The sequence below is a fragment of the Chelon labrosus genome (assembly GCF_963514085.1).
Source record: "Chelon labrosus genome assembly, chromosome: 13".
NCBI lineage: Eukaryota > Metazoa > Chordata > Actinopteri > Mugiliformes > Mugilidae > Chelon > Chelon labrosus.
The window spans coordinates 28899466-28916266 of NC_140346.1; the positions used below are offsets into that span (position 1 = coordinate 28899466).

General features: G+C 42.9%; 3 protein-coding genes across 3 annotated transcripts in view; 1 reads left to right on the forward strand and 2 right to left on the reverse strand.

Moving 5' to 3' along the window:
• LOC311498629 (uncharacterized protein) overlaps nucleotides 1-430 on the reverse strand; it is a 31401-nt gene extending 30971 nt beyond the window's left edge. Inside the window, exon 1 of the mRNA XM_084559294.1 lies at nucleotides 237-430. The gene's annotated coding sequence lies outside the window, so the exon portion shown is untranslated. The remainder of the gene's footprint in view (nucleotides 1-236) is intronic.
• capns1b (calpain, small subunit 1 b) overlaps nucleotides 1-9938 on the reverse strand; it is a 118761-nt gene extending 108823 nt beyond the window's left edge. The window contains exon 1 of the mRNA XM_084559376.1: nucleotides 9932-9938. The gene's annotated coding sequence lies outside the window, so the exon portion shown is untranslated. The remainder of the gene's footprint in view (nucleotides 1-9931) is intronic.
• Nucleotides 9939-12395: 2457 nt separating this feature from the next.
• On the forward strand, nucleotides 12396-13902 carry dharma. Its single transcript, XM_084558837.1, has 2 exons — nucleotides 12396-13046; nucleotides 13136-13902. The coding sequence occupies exons 1-2, from the start codon at nucleotides 12729-12731 to the stop codon at nucleotides 13355-13357; spliced, it is 540 nt and encodes a 179-aa protein (XP_084414963.1). The 5' UTR covers nucleotides 12396-12728; the 3' UTR covers nucleotides 13358-13902.
• Nucleotides 13903-16801: the final 2899 nt, after the last annotated feature.

Sequence of the window (16801 nt, forward strand, 5' to 3'; positions counted from 1 at the left end):
CAGAAACCGGTTCTTAAAGCCGCACACGTATGAATTATCCTCCGCACACAGTCCCACATTATCTGCATGTTTCCGGAAAACAACACGAGGTTCACAATAACACACTCAGAGAGTATCGGTGGAGAAAACACCCGAAACTGACGAACAACAAACTACACGAGGCAAAAAAGCAGAAAGGAAACGTTGACGGAGAAAAGAGGCGGCGGAGTTAAATGAATTAAATGTGTTTAACTCACCCGCCGGTGGATGAGCTCATCCCAGGAAACGTGGAAGCAACGTCCGACGTGGAGGAAACAAAAAATAATAAAAATAAATGAGCTCTCAAACAGACTCCCAGGGATTCAGGTGAGGTTTGGAATCAGCTGATGAGGTAAAAGTCATCAGCAGACGTGAGAGCTCTGGTTTTCAGCAGCAGCAGGAAGAAACGAGCTGGAGGTAACCCGAGCCTACCTGCTGCAGGTAGCTCACAAGCCCCGCCCCCTGTGAACCTGTACACATACACGCACCTGCAGTTGATCACCTGCACCTCAACACGTCTCACCTCTAAACACCTCCTCCTCCTCCTCCTCCTCCTCCTCCAGTTCACAACTTAACACTTTTACTTTCTTTATGAACTTTTACTTCATTCATTTATTTAATCGGTTTCTTAATAATCACTCTCATCCTCTTATATACTTTTAAAGAAAGTAGAAAGCATGACTCAGCTTTATTGACCTGACATCAAACCACAAACAAATAAAACTCCACCTCCCTCACCAGGACTGTCTGGATTCATTTTGAACTGAACGACCACAGCCAAAGGTTTTGAGAATGACTCAAATATTAATTTTCACAAAGGCTGCTGCCTCTTTGTTTAGGATGGTAATTTGTCATACTCCAGATAAAAGAGTGATCAGATGAACTGCAATTACAGGTGAGAGTGCTGACGAGGACAAGGCTGGAGATCTCTGTGTTCCAGACTGGAAGCTTTAAAAGGAGGGTGTTGCTTTAAATCATTGTTCTTCTTTGTTAACTATGGTCACCTGCAAGGAAACACGTGAAGTCATTGTTGCTTTGCACAAAAAGAGCTTCACAGGCAAGGATACTGCTGCTGCTATGATTACATCTAAATCAACTGTTTATCAGATCATCAAGAACTTCAGGGAGAGAGGTTCAGTCGTTGTGAAGAAGGTTTTCAGGACGCCCCAAGAAAGCCCAGCAGCGCCAGGACCGTCTCCTACAGTTGATTCAGCTGAGGGGTCGGGGCACCACCTGTGCCGCGGTTGCTCAGGAGTAGCTACAGGCAGGTTAGGGTTAAAGTAAAGTCATTGTCTCTCCCATTGTTTGGGGCATCTGGAAAAAAAGCCTGTCCAGAGAAGAAAAGGTGAGCAATCATGTGTGGAGATGCTTCTCAGTCAAGGGCGGGGGCTCACTAACACAGCCATGAATAAAGAATGGTACCAAAACATCCTCTCAGCCGTCTAAGAACAGTTTGGTGGAGAACAATGCCTTTTACAGGACGATGGAGCAACTTGCCATAAGGTAGAAGTGATAACTAAGTTGCTCGGGCAACAAGACATTGAAATGTTGGGTCCATGGCCAGGAAACTCCCCAGACCATAATCCCATTGAGAACCTGTGGTCAATCCTCAAGAGGCGGGTGGACGAACAAAAACCCACAAATTCTGACAAACTCCAATCATTGATTATATAAGAACAGGCTGCCATCAGTCTGGATGTGGACCACAAGTTAATGGACAGCAGGCCAAGGTGCAGAGGTCTTGAAAAGAAGGATCAACACTGCAAATATTGACTCTTTGCATAAACTTAATATGATTGTCAATAAAAGCCTTTGACACTAATGAACTGCTTGTGATTATACTTCAGTAGACCGTAGCAGCATCTGACAAAAAGATCTAAAAACACTGAAGCAGCAGACCTTGTTAAAACCAATACTTGTGTCATTCTCAAAACTTCCCCAAACTTTCAAATCATGCATCTGGTTAATTATGAACTTTATTCAAAACAAATCTGCAGGGAAACAATCAGGATTCATGTTAAAATATTATTTAAAAGTGAAATGAACACACGATAAAACCTTCACCCATCCACCTGAATGCAGACACACAGTTTAACTGATTCTGTTTCATTGTCCTTTAGTCATCCAGCGACATTGACTGGACATCCAAGGCACTTATGGACACTTCACTTCATTACATGTCGCTCTCATTGACTGTATCTGAAGATGAACCCTCCCCCATCCTGTTTTGGAGGCTCAGCGTGGCAGCGTCTCTGTCCGTCTCCATCTTGTCCGTGCAAGAAGCCACGTCCCTAATTCTGCAGAACTTCCTTACAGGGTATCATTTGATATCATTTAAACAGGTTTAGAGCCCAGAGCTGTCTTTGTACCAGGCTGTAAACATCTTTATCTCTGCTGTAAATGTTTTCAGCATGGAGTAACTCACTGCTGGAGCCTCTAGTGGTCGATAGAGGAACTGCAGTTATTGGATTACATATTTTAGAGGTTGTAGCTTTGTCTCTCCTAATATTTGTGCATTTGTGTTTAATCTCTATTTAAATATTATAAATCACAGATGACAACTTTTATTTAAAACAACAACATGGCATCTGCTTTATTTATTGGACCCAGAATCAACAGTCTGTGTGTTCAGAGAGGTTTGATGGCGCTTACTCTGTTTACTTTACTCAGTTTTCCAGATTCATTAAATGAAGAGTCGGAGCCAAAGATAGAGACGTTTGGTTTATCAGACAAGGCCGTGCAGAACAAGAGGCAGAATTTAGCGTTTGGGCTGAAGTTTAGCTCATTCTCTGGTGGAGTGTGGGTGTTAGGTGTGAAAACAGCCTCAAATAACAAAAGTTGAATCAAATACATCTTTAACGTGGTGAGGAGGCATCTTCCAGGAGCAACCACGACAAACAGTTGAGTTCTGTTGAATGTCCATCAAGATTTAAATCATTCTGCAGCCTCATGAAGAAATGTCTTCAGCCACAAGAAGAAGTCTGGTCCTCACAGATGTTGAGCAGCTTCCAGATGCTGCCAGATGTAATAAAGACCTTCTCTCCGTCCATGACGACCTGCAGGAGGAGAAACAAAACGCATAAGGGGTCAAATCAGTCAGAGGACATGCATTCAAATCCAAAACGGCTAGAATGACGAGACTTTAAGGCTTCATGGGTTCAATGAGACGCAGACCAACAGGATTTAAAGCTTCATCCCAGTCCTATAACCAGGCGTCAGGATCAGACGGTTCTCTGGAGCCACAGCCACCATTCATAAGTCAGATGTTCAGTTTGTTTGTTAGAGTAGAGACAACAGACACAACAGATCAATGCTGTGTCTGCACGCCGGCTTGGATGCTCATTTGCATAAATGTAGATGGGATCTCTGCACGGTGTAAATGTAAATGAGGCCTGGTGCTGTAGGACAGTTACATAAGGAGCGCATGTATTTCAAAAAGAGGTTTAGCGGGAAATTACATAAGATGCTGCTTCTGAAGCAGCCGAGACAATCCCACCAAGACAATGAGCTACGATCGGCACGAGCCGAGCAGCTGCTGAGTTTAGATGGACGGCTGCTTGGTCCCTGCTCCAGGTTTTACACCAAACTCCAAACTCAGCAGACGTGAATTTTGACCCGTGACGAGTCAACATCAGCTATTGGATGATCACTCAGGGTGGGGGCCGTTGAGCTGAGGAGATAATGATTCATGAATCGTGTTTCAGATTCTCCGTTTGTGATCTAATAAAGTCTTTAAATGACATAAAAAGAACCCAGACAATCTATATTTTCATATTTTTACCTTTGCAGTCTTTCCTGTTCGTAGAAGCTGCTTTAACCTTAAAATACTGAATCACGTGATGTTGTTTGGCAGAACGTTTCTCTGAACTCAAATAAAGTTTTAAAGCTGCAATATTCAAAGTGTTTATTGTCGTGTGCACAACGAGGAAACATGTTTACCTGTAAAATGAGACTCTCCCTTTGCTGTCCACAATAAAGAATAGAACAGATAAATATTAATACAACAGAAAGGACATTTTAATTAATTTAGTGGCAGGTCTTTGCTGGAGCATAATCAGCTCCCAACAGAGCAATGCATTTACAAGACTCCATGCTTTTAAGTCCAGGGACTGAACAAAGACAAGTTCCCATACCGGGAGTTGAACCCGGGCCGCCTGGGTGAAAACCAGGAATCCTGACCGCTAGACCATATGGGACACCTGAGAAGCTGTATTGCTGATCCAGCTGAAACCAGCGGTGCAGGGAACAGAAGATCACCTCCACTTCATGGCCCAAAGATCCAGAAGACAAACTTCCATCTTCATAGATTCTGGAGGTTTCAAAGATGGACGTGGATGTTCCTCCTATGAGTAAGCGCCCCATCCTCTGTGTATTTCTATTAAACAAACCAGTTTGTAGGATGCATGTAAACTTGCAATTTTGGGGAACGTTTCCACTGAATCAGCTGTAATATCTGGAACGTCTCCAAGTCTTTCAGAGATCTCCTCATTTTTTTTATCTACAAGAGACTGAAGTTTATTCAGCTGTAGGGGGTAATAGTGTTTGCATGCCATTGATGCTGATTAAACTCAGCTGGGTCTCGGTAACCAGGGCGTTAAGTCGACGTGTTCCTCAGAAGGCTCCACTGGCTCATTAGCTTCACTCTGGTTTTGTCCTCCACAGCACAGACCCTGAAAGCGTTCTGAGATGGTGCATGTGGCGTTTTCATCGGTTGATTAACCTCGCTGGGGTCTGAGAGGCCGAGCAGCCGAGCTGGGCACGCTTCTGTCTTGGAGTGCTATCTTTTCTCCTCCGCTGCAGATTAACCCGGAGGACTGAAGTGGTCACGGAGGAAGTGGAAGCGTTTGGAGACGCTGAGGAGCTGCAGAGGATTATCTGACGGAGCTGTGACGGCGGCTGCATGAAGACGTTCTGCACGGTTCACTGAGCTGAGGCCACAGAGATGTTAGCATCGCGCTCTGCTCTGGAGGCAGACGTTAAACTATTGGCCGAGAGAGACCTCAGTGGGCGGGGCAAATGAACAACCATATGTTCTTCTCCCTGGGTTTGGTTTAACTGATAGAAGGCAGGTTTGGATTTGGATTAGTAAGTAAAGTCAGTATTTATCAGACATTAGTAGCTGCACATTAAACTCTGACATCCTGAAATAAACCTGGAAGCTAACAAAACTTGTTCTTGGTGCTTTTTTATTTTATTTTATTTCTCTATATTCAAGAGGATGAAGTTGACAGCTCTACTTTGTCTCATAATGTGCATGTTTTTTTTTAGAATAAAACCGATTGCATGCAGTGTGCAAGGTTTCGTCTGGCGTTATGATTTTTATTATCATATTAGAAACATGTTCTATATGAAGCTCATTTATAATAATAATTATAAAGTTTATCTGAGATCTTACGTTGCACATGATCCACCATGTTTCTGCAAACACTGAGGTCCTGTCTGGTCACGTCTGCATCTCTGCAATTAGTTTGGTTTTTTATTTTTTGTTCATGGCTCTTTTCTGACTGCTCGTGATCACAAATAAAAATCTTTGGCGGCAAATTAAAGGTGCTGCTGCACACTGACCCTGTTACATGACGGGTCTGTATGCAGGAGGATGATGGGATGGATGACATGCAGTATATGAAGTTGTCACAGTTTTACTTTGAATCTGTTGCAGGATCCGCCCTGAGAGAGGTCACCATGTGGAAACAAGTTCAAAAGAAACCGAAGAGACAAGTCTCTCATTCATAGATGGATTTTTTTTTTCTTGCTCCACAACGTGACGAAACCAAGAACACACCAGCTGAGCTCCACTCCTTTCTTTGTCTAAATCTTCTCTTCTATAGGAGCTGCACATTGTGCGGCCGTGTGGGTGGAGCTGGAGCTGATTGGTTCGTGCCTGCAGCGCTCCGATTGGCTGGTTTGCATCACAACAGAAGCCGTGATTGACCGAGAGGCCGGGAGCGGACGTGTCATTGGTCGGTTTAGAGAACAAAAGGCTGTAGGGGCAGCGAGGTGGAAAGGTGAGGAGGTCGATGGGAGGGAGGGAGAGCTGTGAGGAAGAGACGTGATCCCTCTGCTGCTGAACAAACAAATAAAAGAAAGTCAAAGAGTAAAAGTTTAGTTTTAATGAGACACTTTTCTCTCTTGCAGAATACTAATGATGTGGCTCTGTGTACTTTTTGGTTTAAGAGTTTATCTGATTTTCATTTTAAAAAGCAAAAACTAAAGATGCTAAACAAGTAAATGACCCTTTGTTCCTTTAATCTATGGAAACAGAAACAGAGAAAACTATGACGGAAGAAGAAGAAGAAGTAGTTTCTGTCGGTGATTTCAAATCTTTTCTGTTGGTCTAAACGGAGCATGGACTATGGAACAATATTCAGATGTAAGTTTAGACTTTCTGACTCAAGGTATCTGGTCATCTGAATTTATCTCTGAATCTGGAGAAGAACCAGGTTTATTTAGAGCTGAACACAATGATCCATGGACTAGAGAGACCTGGACCAGTGGTCACCATGGAGACTGCTTCCTGGACCAGAGAGACCTGAACCAGTAGTGACCATGGAGACTACTTCATGGACCAGAGAGACCTGGACCAGTGGTCACCATGGAGACTACTTCCTGGACCAGAGAGACCTGGACCAGTGGTCACCATGGAGACTACTTCATGGACCAGAGAGACCTGGACCAGTGGTCACCATGGAGATTCGAGGACAAGAAATCACCTCAGGAGAAACAACACGAAGACTCAGATTAACGCTCTGTTTTTAGTTTTTGGATTTAAAAATAAAAATCTAACAATGTTTCCGGTTTTTAAACTTGAAATGCCAAATAAAAAGCACAGACCCCTGTGGTCTCATGTGGTCCAGACTTGGTTTTAGGGTTAAAGGTTTCCATCAGTGTGTTGTAGTCAGTGCATCACTTCAGTGGAAAGTCCTTTTAATTGTGTGTGAGGATCCGTCTGCATGTCCTGACCTTTCCTGCTACATCTGTTCTGACCTTTCTAACGACAGCGCGTGGGAGCGTCGGTCCCGTTTATCCGACACACGAAGAAGAAGAAGAAGAAGAAGAAGAGAGCAGTGACACAAAGGGTCACACTTTGTTTATAGTCGTGTTATTTCACCGTGCACGAGCGTCGCCTGCAGAAACTAAAGCTTCAGGTTTTAAACCCTCATCTGAAGACACAGTGAGACACCAGAGTGTCCAGTGGGTCATGATGCATTCATTCATCAAGAACATTCAAACATCCAGCACCAAGAGACGCAGGAGCCTATTTATTTGGATAGTGAATTTAATTTCTAGTTGTGGGTTTAGGTCCCAACAACTTCCCTTAAATTTCATAATAAATAACGTCTAGTTTAGAACTTATCTGACGTTTCATTCACAAAATCTGTCTTTCCCTTCTGGCTCAGATCTTCCTCTCTCATCCATTCATCCATTCATCTCGGTTCGTAGTAGCATCAGGCTAAGCAGTGAATTCCAGCAGCAGTCTCCTTAGCAACACATTCCAGTTCTTCCTGGTGGATCCCTGGGAGATATGTTACGCCTCCAGAGTATTCTAGTTGTAGCTCACGGTCTCTCCTCTCAGCCTCTAAAGGGGGGAATCCTCCACCTCAGCTGGGCTCTAGCCCCAGCTCCACACCTTGTCTCTAATTCAGAAGCCAGACCTCCATCAGACGAGCTTCATTTGATGTGATGATGCCATTCTTCTACCTGAAGTTCATGAGCAAAAGTTGACCAGTAAATCAAAAGCTTTGGGGCAGGAACACAAGAAGCCAGACCCTATCACAGGTGTAGCCATGATGGGAGGAGCCAAGTGTCTGATGCACAGTCAAGAGCAGGTAAAACCTAAAACACAAATCCAGACTCAGCTCATCACCACTGCTGTAGTTTAAAGCCCTCAGAGGCCTCTCTACTAACACGAGATCACCGAGCAGTTTACCAACTCACCTCTAGATGAGTTTTAATATTTCTACAGCATCATTGTGATCCATTTATTTGTTTTCCACATTTCCAGCACTTTGGGTTTTTATTTTTTAAATCTTATTTTCAGGGTTCATTTCAAAGCTTCATCCAATCAAAGACAGAAAATCATATCTGAAACTGCTAAACTGTCTCCAGAGGCTGCTCTGGTCTCATCCAGTCTGAGCATTCATTCATGCATTCATTCATTCATTCATTCATTCATCAGAGGGAGTGAAGACAGGCAGATCTATCCGAGGTCTTAGAACAAGGGGCAGAAAAATATCAAGCATGCCTGAAGAGAAATCAGATTGTTCCAGACACAGACGTCTGCATGGCCTCAGGTGTAGGACCAGAGCAGCAGGACGGAGGCTCTGAGTCTGAACACGTCTCCGTTATCATTTATGTTGTGTTTAGATATTTTAAAAGGTGAACACAGGTGGGAAGAGTCCATCAATAAGAAGGATGTGAAACATGGAGAAGACAGGGAAACGTTACATAATGGTTTCTACCAGCTGTCTGTCTGCACCGCCTCCTGCTGGCCACTACCACGAACTGCAGCCAGACTGAAATACTAAAATATAGAAAATATGAATTTAATCCTTTAAGGCTTTTAAATGCCCCAACTTTAAATAATACACCATCTGTCCACCCATCAATCAGAACAGAAGAAGAGAAATAAAGAGATAATGTAATAAGATGAAATGTGTTGTGTGCAGAAAATAAAATAGAATCCAAATCAAACAAAAAGAGCAAACAACTAAAGAACACAGAGTAAATCCAACAGAGTCTGAATAAAAGGCAATCCACAGAACGTAGAACAATGAAAGAGTTGCAACGAGGTGAACCCAACGACCCCAACAAAAGCAAATTAAGCTGGAGAAGAAGAAGAAAGATTCTCAGGAACTAGAGGAAAACATCTAGAGGTGAGGAGCTAGGAGACAGAGAAGACACAGGACAGAGAACAAGACTGAAAAACTGAAACTCAGCAACATCCAAGACAGAACAACAAGGAAAAACCCATGTTCATATCCTGGTTGTGACGTCTTCACGAGGGAAAGCATGGACTCTTTATTCTCTTTATCATCAGATAAAGAGTCTCACACCCAGAAGGTTCTGGGTTCTAATCCAGGTCGACTGGTTCCTTTCTGTGTGTAGTTTGCATGTTCTCCCTGTGTCTGCGTGGGTTCTCTCCAGGTTCTCCAGCTTCCTCTCACTGTCCAAAGACATGCTGGTTAGGTTCATTGGTGAGAGCTGGTATTAACGAGGGTAAAATGTCTCAGCTTTCATCAGTTTCTGTGATTGATAACCAGCCTAGAAGAAGCAGTGATGGTTGGTGTTCACATCTTCCACAAACCGAACATCAATGGAGAAGAAAGAAGTAGGAAACCCAACTGGACAGAGGAACAGTGTTTGCTTCTGGATCAACTGGTCAATGAGAATAAAAGTGTTTAAGACGTAGATTTGGCTCCAATGTTTGCTCCAGAAACTCCTAAACCTCTAAAAGGAGCTCTCTGAAGAGCTGAGATTTGTTAGGAATACCTTTTATCTTTACCAGGATCTACTCTTTTGATTAACACCAGGGGTGAACACATGAACGTAAGTCAACTCAATGTCTGAATGGGACCCAAACTCACTCAGGACAGTATTGAATCTCAACCCAAAGAGAGTCAACTCCAGAACAGGAATGAGGCTGAGCCGCTCCAGCAGCAGCAGCCTACAGGCCGGTAGACAGAGCTCTGACACTCAGCCAAGAGACAGGGAAGTGTTTAAAGACACAATACTGACACCCTGCCAGGAGACACGCAGTGGACAGGAGTATGGAAGCTCTGCCCACACAGAGAGATGTAGGACTGGATGAAGAGCTGCCAAAAAACAAAGCCAGAGGAGGATTGAGACATGCCCAGAGAGCCCTGAGACTGAACTCCCGCCCTGATTACTAATCAGCTACAAGCCAGACAGAGAGAGAGACACAGAGAGAGAGCGAGAGAGAGACAGAGAGACAGAGGGAGAGAGAGAGAGAGAGAGAGAGAGAGAGAGAGAGAGACATAGAGAGCGAGAGAGGCCGGTGTCTAGACTCAGTCTTTCTGCTGATTCATGCCGAGACACGAGGCAGAGAGTCTGATGTAAAATCCTTCAGACGGAGCGGGAAAATAAAAATAAATCAAATAAATCAAATAATCCGTGGACGTCTCAGATCTGGACGGAGCATATATTTATATGTGAGATTAAAATGAAATGATCTAATCCATCACGTCCTCCTGAACGTGTGATGATGTCTCTTTAATCTCCAGAGTGTTAACGAGGTTCAGCTGCTGACGATCGATCAGATCAGACAGAGTCGACTCTTCCTTCATAACACAGATGAGGAGGATCTGTCAGGATCTGACACCTGAGGATGATTCACCCTCATTGTCCACTTCATTAGGTACACCAGTGAAGTCATGCTAATCTAAATAATGTCCAGAACGGTGCTGATTCACCTGGATGAAGACTGTGGAGGATGGAGGCTGTGATCTGAGGAGATGGAACATGTTTGAATCAGCATCTCTGTCAGTTATTAAAAACTAAAGCTGAACACTAAGACCTTCATGGAGACTAGTGTACCTAATGAACTGGCCAGGGTAGTTATTTTAGGAAATAGAGGAAACAAACATCAGTATTTTATCATAAAAACAAATAAACAAGTGTAGAGATATGTCAGAAGTGGTACAAATGTTTTCAATAGTGTACCTAATAAACTGGCAAGTGTGTACATGTCCCATTTGCCTTCCTTATATTTTATTTTATTTATTAAACTGTGTTTTTCAGTAACACTTAGACCAACACAAGAGACTAGCTCTGTATTAACATCCACTCCTTGTCCTGGCCACTTCATTAGGTACACTAGTGAATGTATTCTAATCTAAATAATGTTCAGAGAGGGTTAGGGGTTAGGGTTGATCATTTAACTGGATGATCGTTGTGGAGGATGGAGTTTATGGTTTGAGGAGATGATCCGTGTTTTGGAACAAGCTATGATTCAATAATTAAAAAAGTCCATCAGCGCTGTGTCTTGGTCTCTGTCGTCAGCGTGGACAAGAGTCGACGGGATGTCCTCTGGAGAGACATCTGATTCAGCCAATCCACGGAGAGGTGGGAACTTTAACACAGATATTAACAAGGGGAACAGTTTAATTCTCTCAAAAAAAAACTAAATGTTTTCAGGCAAAGCTTTTGGAAGGTCTCAAGAACTTGTTGTGATTGTTTAATCTTTGGATAGAAGATAAAAGTTCCTGGGGCCTTTTTCTACTGCAGGAGCCTTTTCTGGAGGAGGTGGAACTAAATCAGAGTCCAGGTTTTTAGTAAAAGGACTTTGGAGAAAACGTTTTATACAGAAGAACGCCGTCGTCTGTCCTGCTGCCGTCTCCTTAATTAAACACATCTGACCGTCGTCGTGCTCAGAGACTCTAAGAACAAACTCAGAGTCAGATATTAAGTCAGTTTGTGTGTTTCTGTGTCTGGTTGTGATTCTGTAAAGAACATCAGAACCTTCATGGAAACGAATGTACTTATGTATTCGTAACCTGAAACTGTGACACTCTGACATATTAAATGTGCCAGTGAAGTACTAATTATATATATTTATATTTATATATGTTAGTTCCTGTCAAGTTTCCTCTGATCTGTTGAAAATAATCCATCTGGAAAAGAAACGTGAGAAAAGCTCGTTGAGTCTTTGATGTGTTCAGACAAAGATCCTCTGGATCAGATCAAACAACCTGGAGAGTTTTAAATGGTTCAGATCTTTCATTATAATCATGGACTACTTCTATTTATATATTTATATATAATTCAACATGTTGAGATTTCTGTCTGTGTTTTAAAGGAAGGTTTTTATTAGTAACGTTTCATTTCTCTGAGCGATACAGTGGAGTGTGGCGCCACCTGGTGGCCAGAAGCATTTCTACTGCAGGTACAAATAAAAATAAAATAAAAAGTTTGAAACTAAACAAGAAATATTTAATTCAGAAAAAATAAAAAATACCACAATGAAAATAAATATTAAAGAGGAACGTGCTGGCATTGACTCACTGACTTAACTGAACTGTATGTTTATAAAATATTAATTGTAGGATATTTAATGATGTAATTAAAGTTTTATTTTAGATCTAATTATACAGAAAAGTAAAATTAATAGTTTATTTTGTCAGGTAATTAAGATTCAAAACCTAATTCACACTTTAAATGTTTATTCTGTGTTATTCTGTCTGTTTTCCACATTTTTTATGATTTGTAAAATTAAGACATCATAAAGACTAAAGCTTTAAACTGACTTTTAATCACATTTTAATCCACATAAGATCCAAAGATAAAGCTGCATATTGAAATGAATGACCAGGTCCAAGTAGATTTTAAATCTAAAGTTTTTTTTAAATCAGTAAATTCTGTCCATGGCTCAGAAACTAGAACAACAAGAGGATTCATTCAGATGTTTGAAGTCAGAGTGAAACTTAAAACCTCAAAAGGAGATTAAATGGACCAACTAAATGAAGCCAGTTGAGTCAAAGTGTTTGCATATTGAGTCCCATCATCACATCATCCCTCAGGGTCAAATCAAAGTCCAGATTCCTCTTCATGTCTGACTGAAGCTCCACCATCAAACCCTGACTTCAATGAGCCTCATTAACATATTAAACATGTCTCAGGTGTTTGGTTCGGTTTAAAAACTGGACACTGTTGGACCTCCAGAGCTCAGAGGTCACAGCAGCAGCAGCAGCAGCATGGAGGGAAGCAGAGTTTCAGACTTCAGCATCGAGCGCATCCTCTCTCCTCAGATTGGACACAAGCCGCAGGAGTTTTCCTCTGATGGATATCTGCGGGGGATCCCCTACGGGTTCTGTCTGGACTCGGGGAGCTTCAGGGCTCCCGCACCAGTCCCGGTCCCGGTCCCGGTCCCTGTGTTTGTGTCGGGCTGCGTGCAGTACCGAGGGCTGAGCTTCGGTGACGCGTTTAACCCGTATCACACAGACTTCACCGGGATTTATCCAAACTCTGGAGTTTACATGCACTTCAGCCACGACTCTGCAGGTATGTCCACATTTAAAACTTAAACCTCTCTGGTCAAACCACAACTTTCAGCATCAGCTGTTGTTTCTCATCCCTCTAAATGTTTCCTGTTGTCTTTTTTATTTTACCAGATGCTCAGTCCATGGCGGGGTACAACAGTTTCCACCAGGCCCCGTCGCAGACGCGCCAGAAGGCCCGGATGAGGACGGTGTTCACCGACACTCAGACCAAACAGCTGGAGGCTCTGTTCGAGCTCACCGACTACCCGGCGGTGGAGGCGCGCGCTGAGGTGGCGAGGAGCACCGGGCTGAGCGAGGAGACCGTCAGGGTGAGTCCGAGATGATCAATAAGCTGCAGAGAGACAAACAGAGTGGTGGTTATTAACGTGCGTAAAAGGCTCCACGTTGTGCGTAAATGTTTCCAAACTGCATTTTACGCACAGATTCTCAGTGAGCTTTGTTTCTTTACAACGTTTTAGTATCAAACCTGTAAATTAGACAAGACTTCAGTTTTACACACGAGACCAAACCAGTCAAGGAGCCATTTTTACAACATGTTCAATCTGCTTATTTCTTATTTTTCTTATTATTTCTGATCTTATTTAAAGTCCCTGCTTCACCATCATAACACTAAATCTCTCTCTCTGTCTCTTTCTTGTTTCCAGGTGTGGTTTAAGAACCGCAGGGCCAGGAGGAAGCGCAGCGGGTCGAAGGTCAAATCCTCCTCTCCTCCTCCTACCAGCGCTGAAGCAGAGATGAAGGTCTTCACCTCCTTCCTCTGAAGCTGACCATCCGTCCATCGGCTGCTCAAACTCATCCTGCACTGACGGACGCCATCTTGTCCTCTCCAGAGGTCCAGCTGGCTGCGTTCTGCTCAGGGGCACTTCAGCAGGGCGGATTCTGGCTGGATTCTCCCGATGTGCTCAGCAAGTGAAGAGACTGTTGGTGATCCAACATATCGTCTGGGAACTGATGCATTTAAGGAAAATCAGACACCTGAGACTTCCTTGTTCGGCCTGAGCTGACAGTTTTGAAAATGTTTTGTATCTTTGTTTAATTTATTGAAAATCATCAGTGTGAAGGTTTTAAACACAGTCCCAACATGTAAGCCTGAGTGGTTTCATTCAAATAAATGTAGTTATCAGAGAACCAGACTGGCTAATGTGGCCTTCTTCTTTAAGGCTGAGAGGCTCCATGTAAACACTGGAAAAGAAGAAGGAAAACTGAGGCAAGTCATATTCACAGAGATTTACAAACCTTCAGACCTTAAGGGACGAAGATCATGCTTTTAAAGAATGTCATGTAGATTCTTAAAGATGTTGTATGTTCAATATAGTTTGTTAAATATGTTTAAAATCTGTTTAAGAATTAAACCTCCACACTCTTTACTCTCCTCTTGGTCTTTTTCTTTTGTCGTCCTGCATCTAGAGTCAACAAATCAACACATGTGGTTCTTTCCATTGGTCAGTTTATTGGAATAACCTGCAGTAATAATGAAGCTTGGTCAAGTAAACAGTAAGTGTTAAGTGTTCAGTAAAGGTTCAGAGAATGATCTGGAGTTTTACTTTCCTCTAAAATTCACCAGACTGGGACCAAATAAATGGAGGCACCTGTTGAAGCGTGAGTTAACTGAACTGTCGTGTCCCTGAATCAGAGAGGAAACCATAGGAGCATCATAAAGATGGTACAGAACATTATTATAGATATCTGATCATCTATAATTCTCAGCAGTTCATCTGATCTTCATTCAGATCATCAGTGTGTTGTCAGGTTTAATTTGTAGAGATGTTTTAATCTGTTAATGAGATTAATACTCACATTATAACAAAGACTGATCTCAGGAACAAAGACACTGGAACATTCATTCATCTTCTATACCCGGTTAGTCCTGTTAAGGGTCGCGGGGGTCTGCTGGAGCCTATCCCAGCTGTCATCGGGCGAGAGGCAGGGGTACACCCTGGACAGGTCTCCAGTCCATCGCAGGGCTAACATAGAGACAGACAACCATTCACATTCACACTCACACCTACGGCCAATTTAGAATCACCAATGAACCTAACCAGCATGTCTCCAGGAAGCTGGAGAACCTGGAGAGAACCCACGCAGACACAGGGAGAACATGCAAACTACACACAGAAAGGTCAGCCGGCCCATGGATTCGAACCGGTGACCTTCTTGCTGTGAGGCATCAGTGCTAACCACCTCGCCACTGTACCGCACTGGAACATTAACTCAGTTAATTCAATTCAGTTTTATTTATATAGCGTCAATAACAATACAAATCGTCTCAAGACGCTTTACAAAACCCGGCCTGAAACCCCCAGAGCAGCCTGAAGATGATGGTGGCAAGAAAAACTCCCTTTTAACAGGAAGAAACCTTGAGCAGAACCAGCTCATATGGAGGGACCCATCTGCCTAAGGTCAGCCGGGTACAGACAGAAGAAAGAGAGAAGAGAACAGCAAGATAAACATACATCTGTCATAGACACATGACAGTTAGAGAATAAAAGAGGAATCAAAGGCAGGTTAATGAATAAACAGAGATGGACTCATTAACACCCAAGACTCATTTAAGTTACTGTTCAAATTAAGTTTAATTAAAAAAAAAAGCCAATTCATAATTTTGAATAATCTGAGTCCCTCTTGTCTGGATACAGTCCTGCTGGTTGGACTCTGCTGGATGTTGTTAAACTTCACTAGAAACAGCAGCAGGACACTCAGAGCTCATCTGATGTGGGACGACTAAAACCTCCCGAACTTCAGTCTCAGGAGGAATGGGATGAGCCAGACATCGTTTACATTTACATTGATGTCTGTAGATCCAACCAGCAACAAGCAGCAGAAGCAGCACACCACCTCCAACTGACATACCAACTATCAGTTCCTGAGATCCTGTGACAGAAACAAGAACAGAACAGAATCCATTTGTTCTCTCAGCTGTTTTCTAGAAACTCTCATCAACATCATCTTTCTAAAACACAAACATCTGATCTGAGATCTTTCTCTCTCTCATCAACAACCAGGAAGCAGCTTCAGCTCTGATCAGAGACAAAGACACAAACTCAACTCTACTCACTCACCTGGTGGGACAACTTTGAGGTTGATGCTTGAGACTTTAATGTTGTTGACGTCTCCTGTCTGGACGTGACACTCATACGTCCCACTGTCATTAGTCGTCACTTTCTTCAGAGTCAAAGACATGTCTCCATTCGTCTCCCATCCTTCCTGCAGATCCACTCGGTTCTTATAAGATGGATGCTGGTAGTCTGTTTGAATCTTCTTATCTCGATACAATAAGACATGTTCTGGCTCCAGGTCAGGTCTGCTCCAGTCTAAAGCCGTGACAGGGTCTTTATCTGGAGCTTGACATGGTAGAGAGACAGTCTGTCCTGCTGTGATGTTTATTGTTTCTGAAGGAGAGAATAAATGACACAGATCAGAGGTTAAAGGGTCAAAGGTCAGCTCCTAATGTCCAGTTAACCATCTCATCACCAACAGTTCCTCAACACAAAATCTTTGACCACGTGTAGCTGAAAACAAATGATCTGACTGTTTATGAACTAATTTAGCATTTAGCTTCAGCTCTTGTTGTTGCTACTGTTGTAGAACTTGCTGCCTGATCCATCCCACCCACTGACAGGCGCCATGGCAACCAGGTAATCTTATTCACTTCACCTGTCAATGGTCATAATGTTATGGCTGATAGATTCATGTCTAAATGCTGTACAAAGTTGCAGAAACATAGAAAAATACAAACACACTGTCAACACAGAGCATAGACTGTATAT

Bases quoted from the DNA above. Each gene is read 5' to 3' on its own strand.
- dharma (XM_084558837.1), top strand. From the start codon at position 12,729: ATGGAGGGAAGCAGAGTTTCAGACTTCAGCATCGAGCGCATCCTCTCT. The intron at 13,047-13,135 runs TTTAAAACTTAA...GTTGTCTTTTTT, and splicing joins ACTCTGCAGGTATGTCCACA to ATTTTACCAGATGCTCAGTC.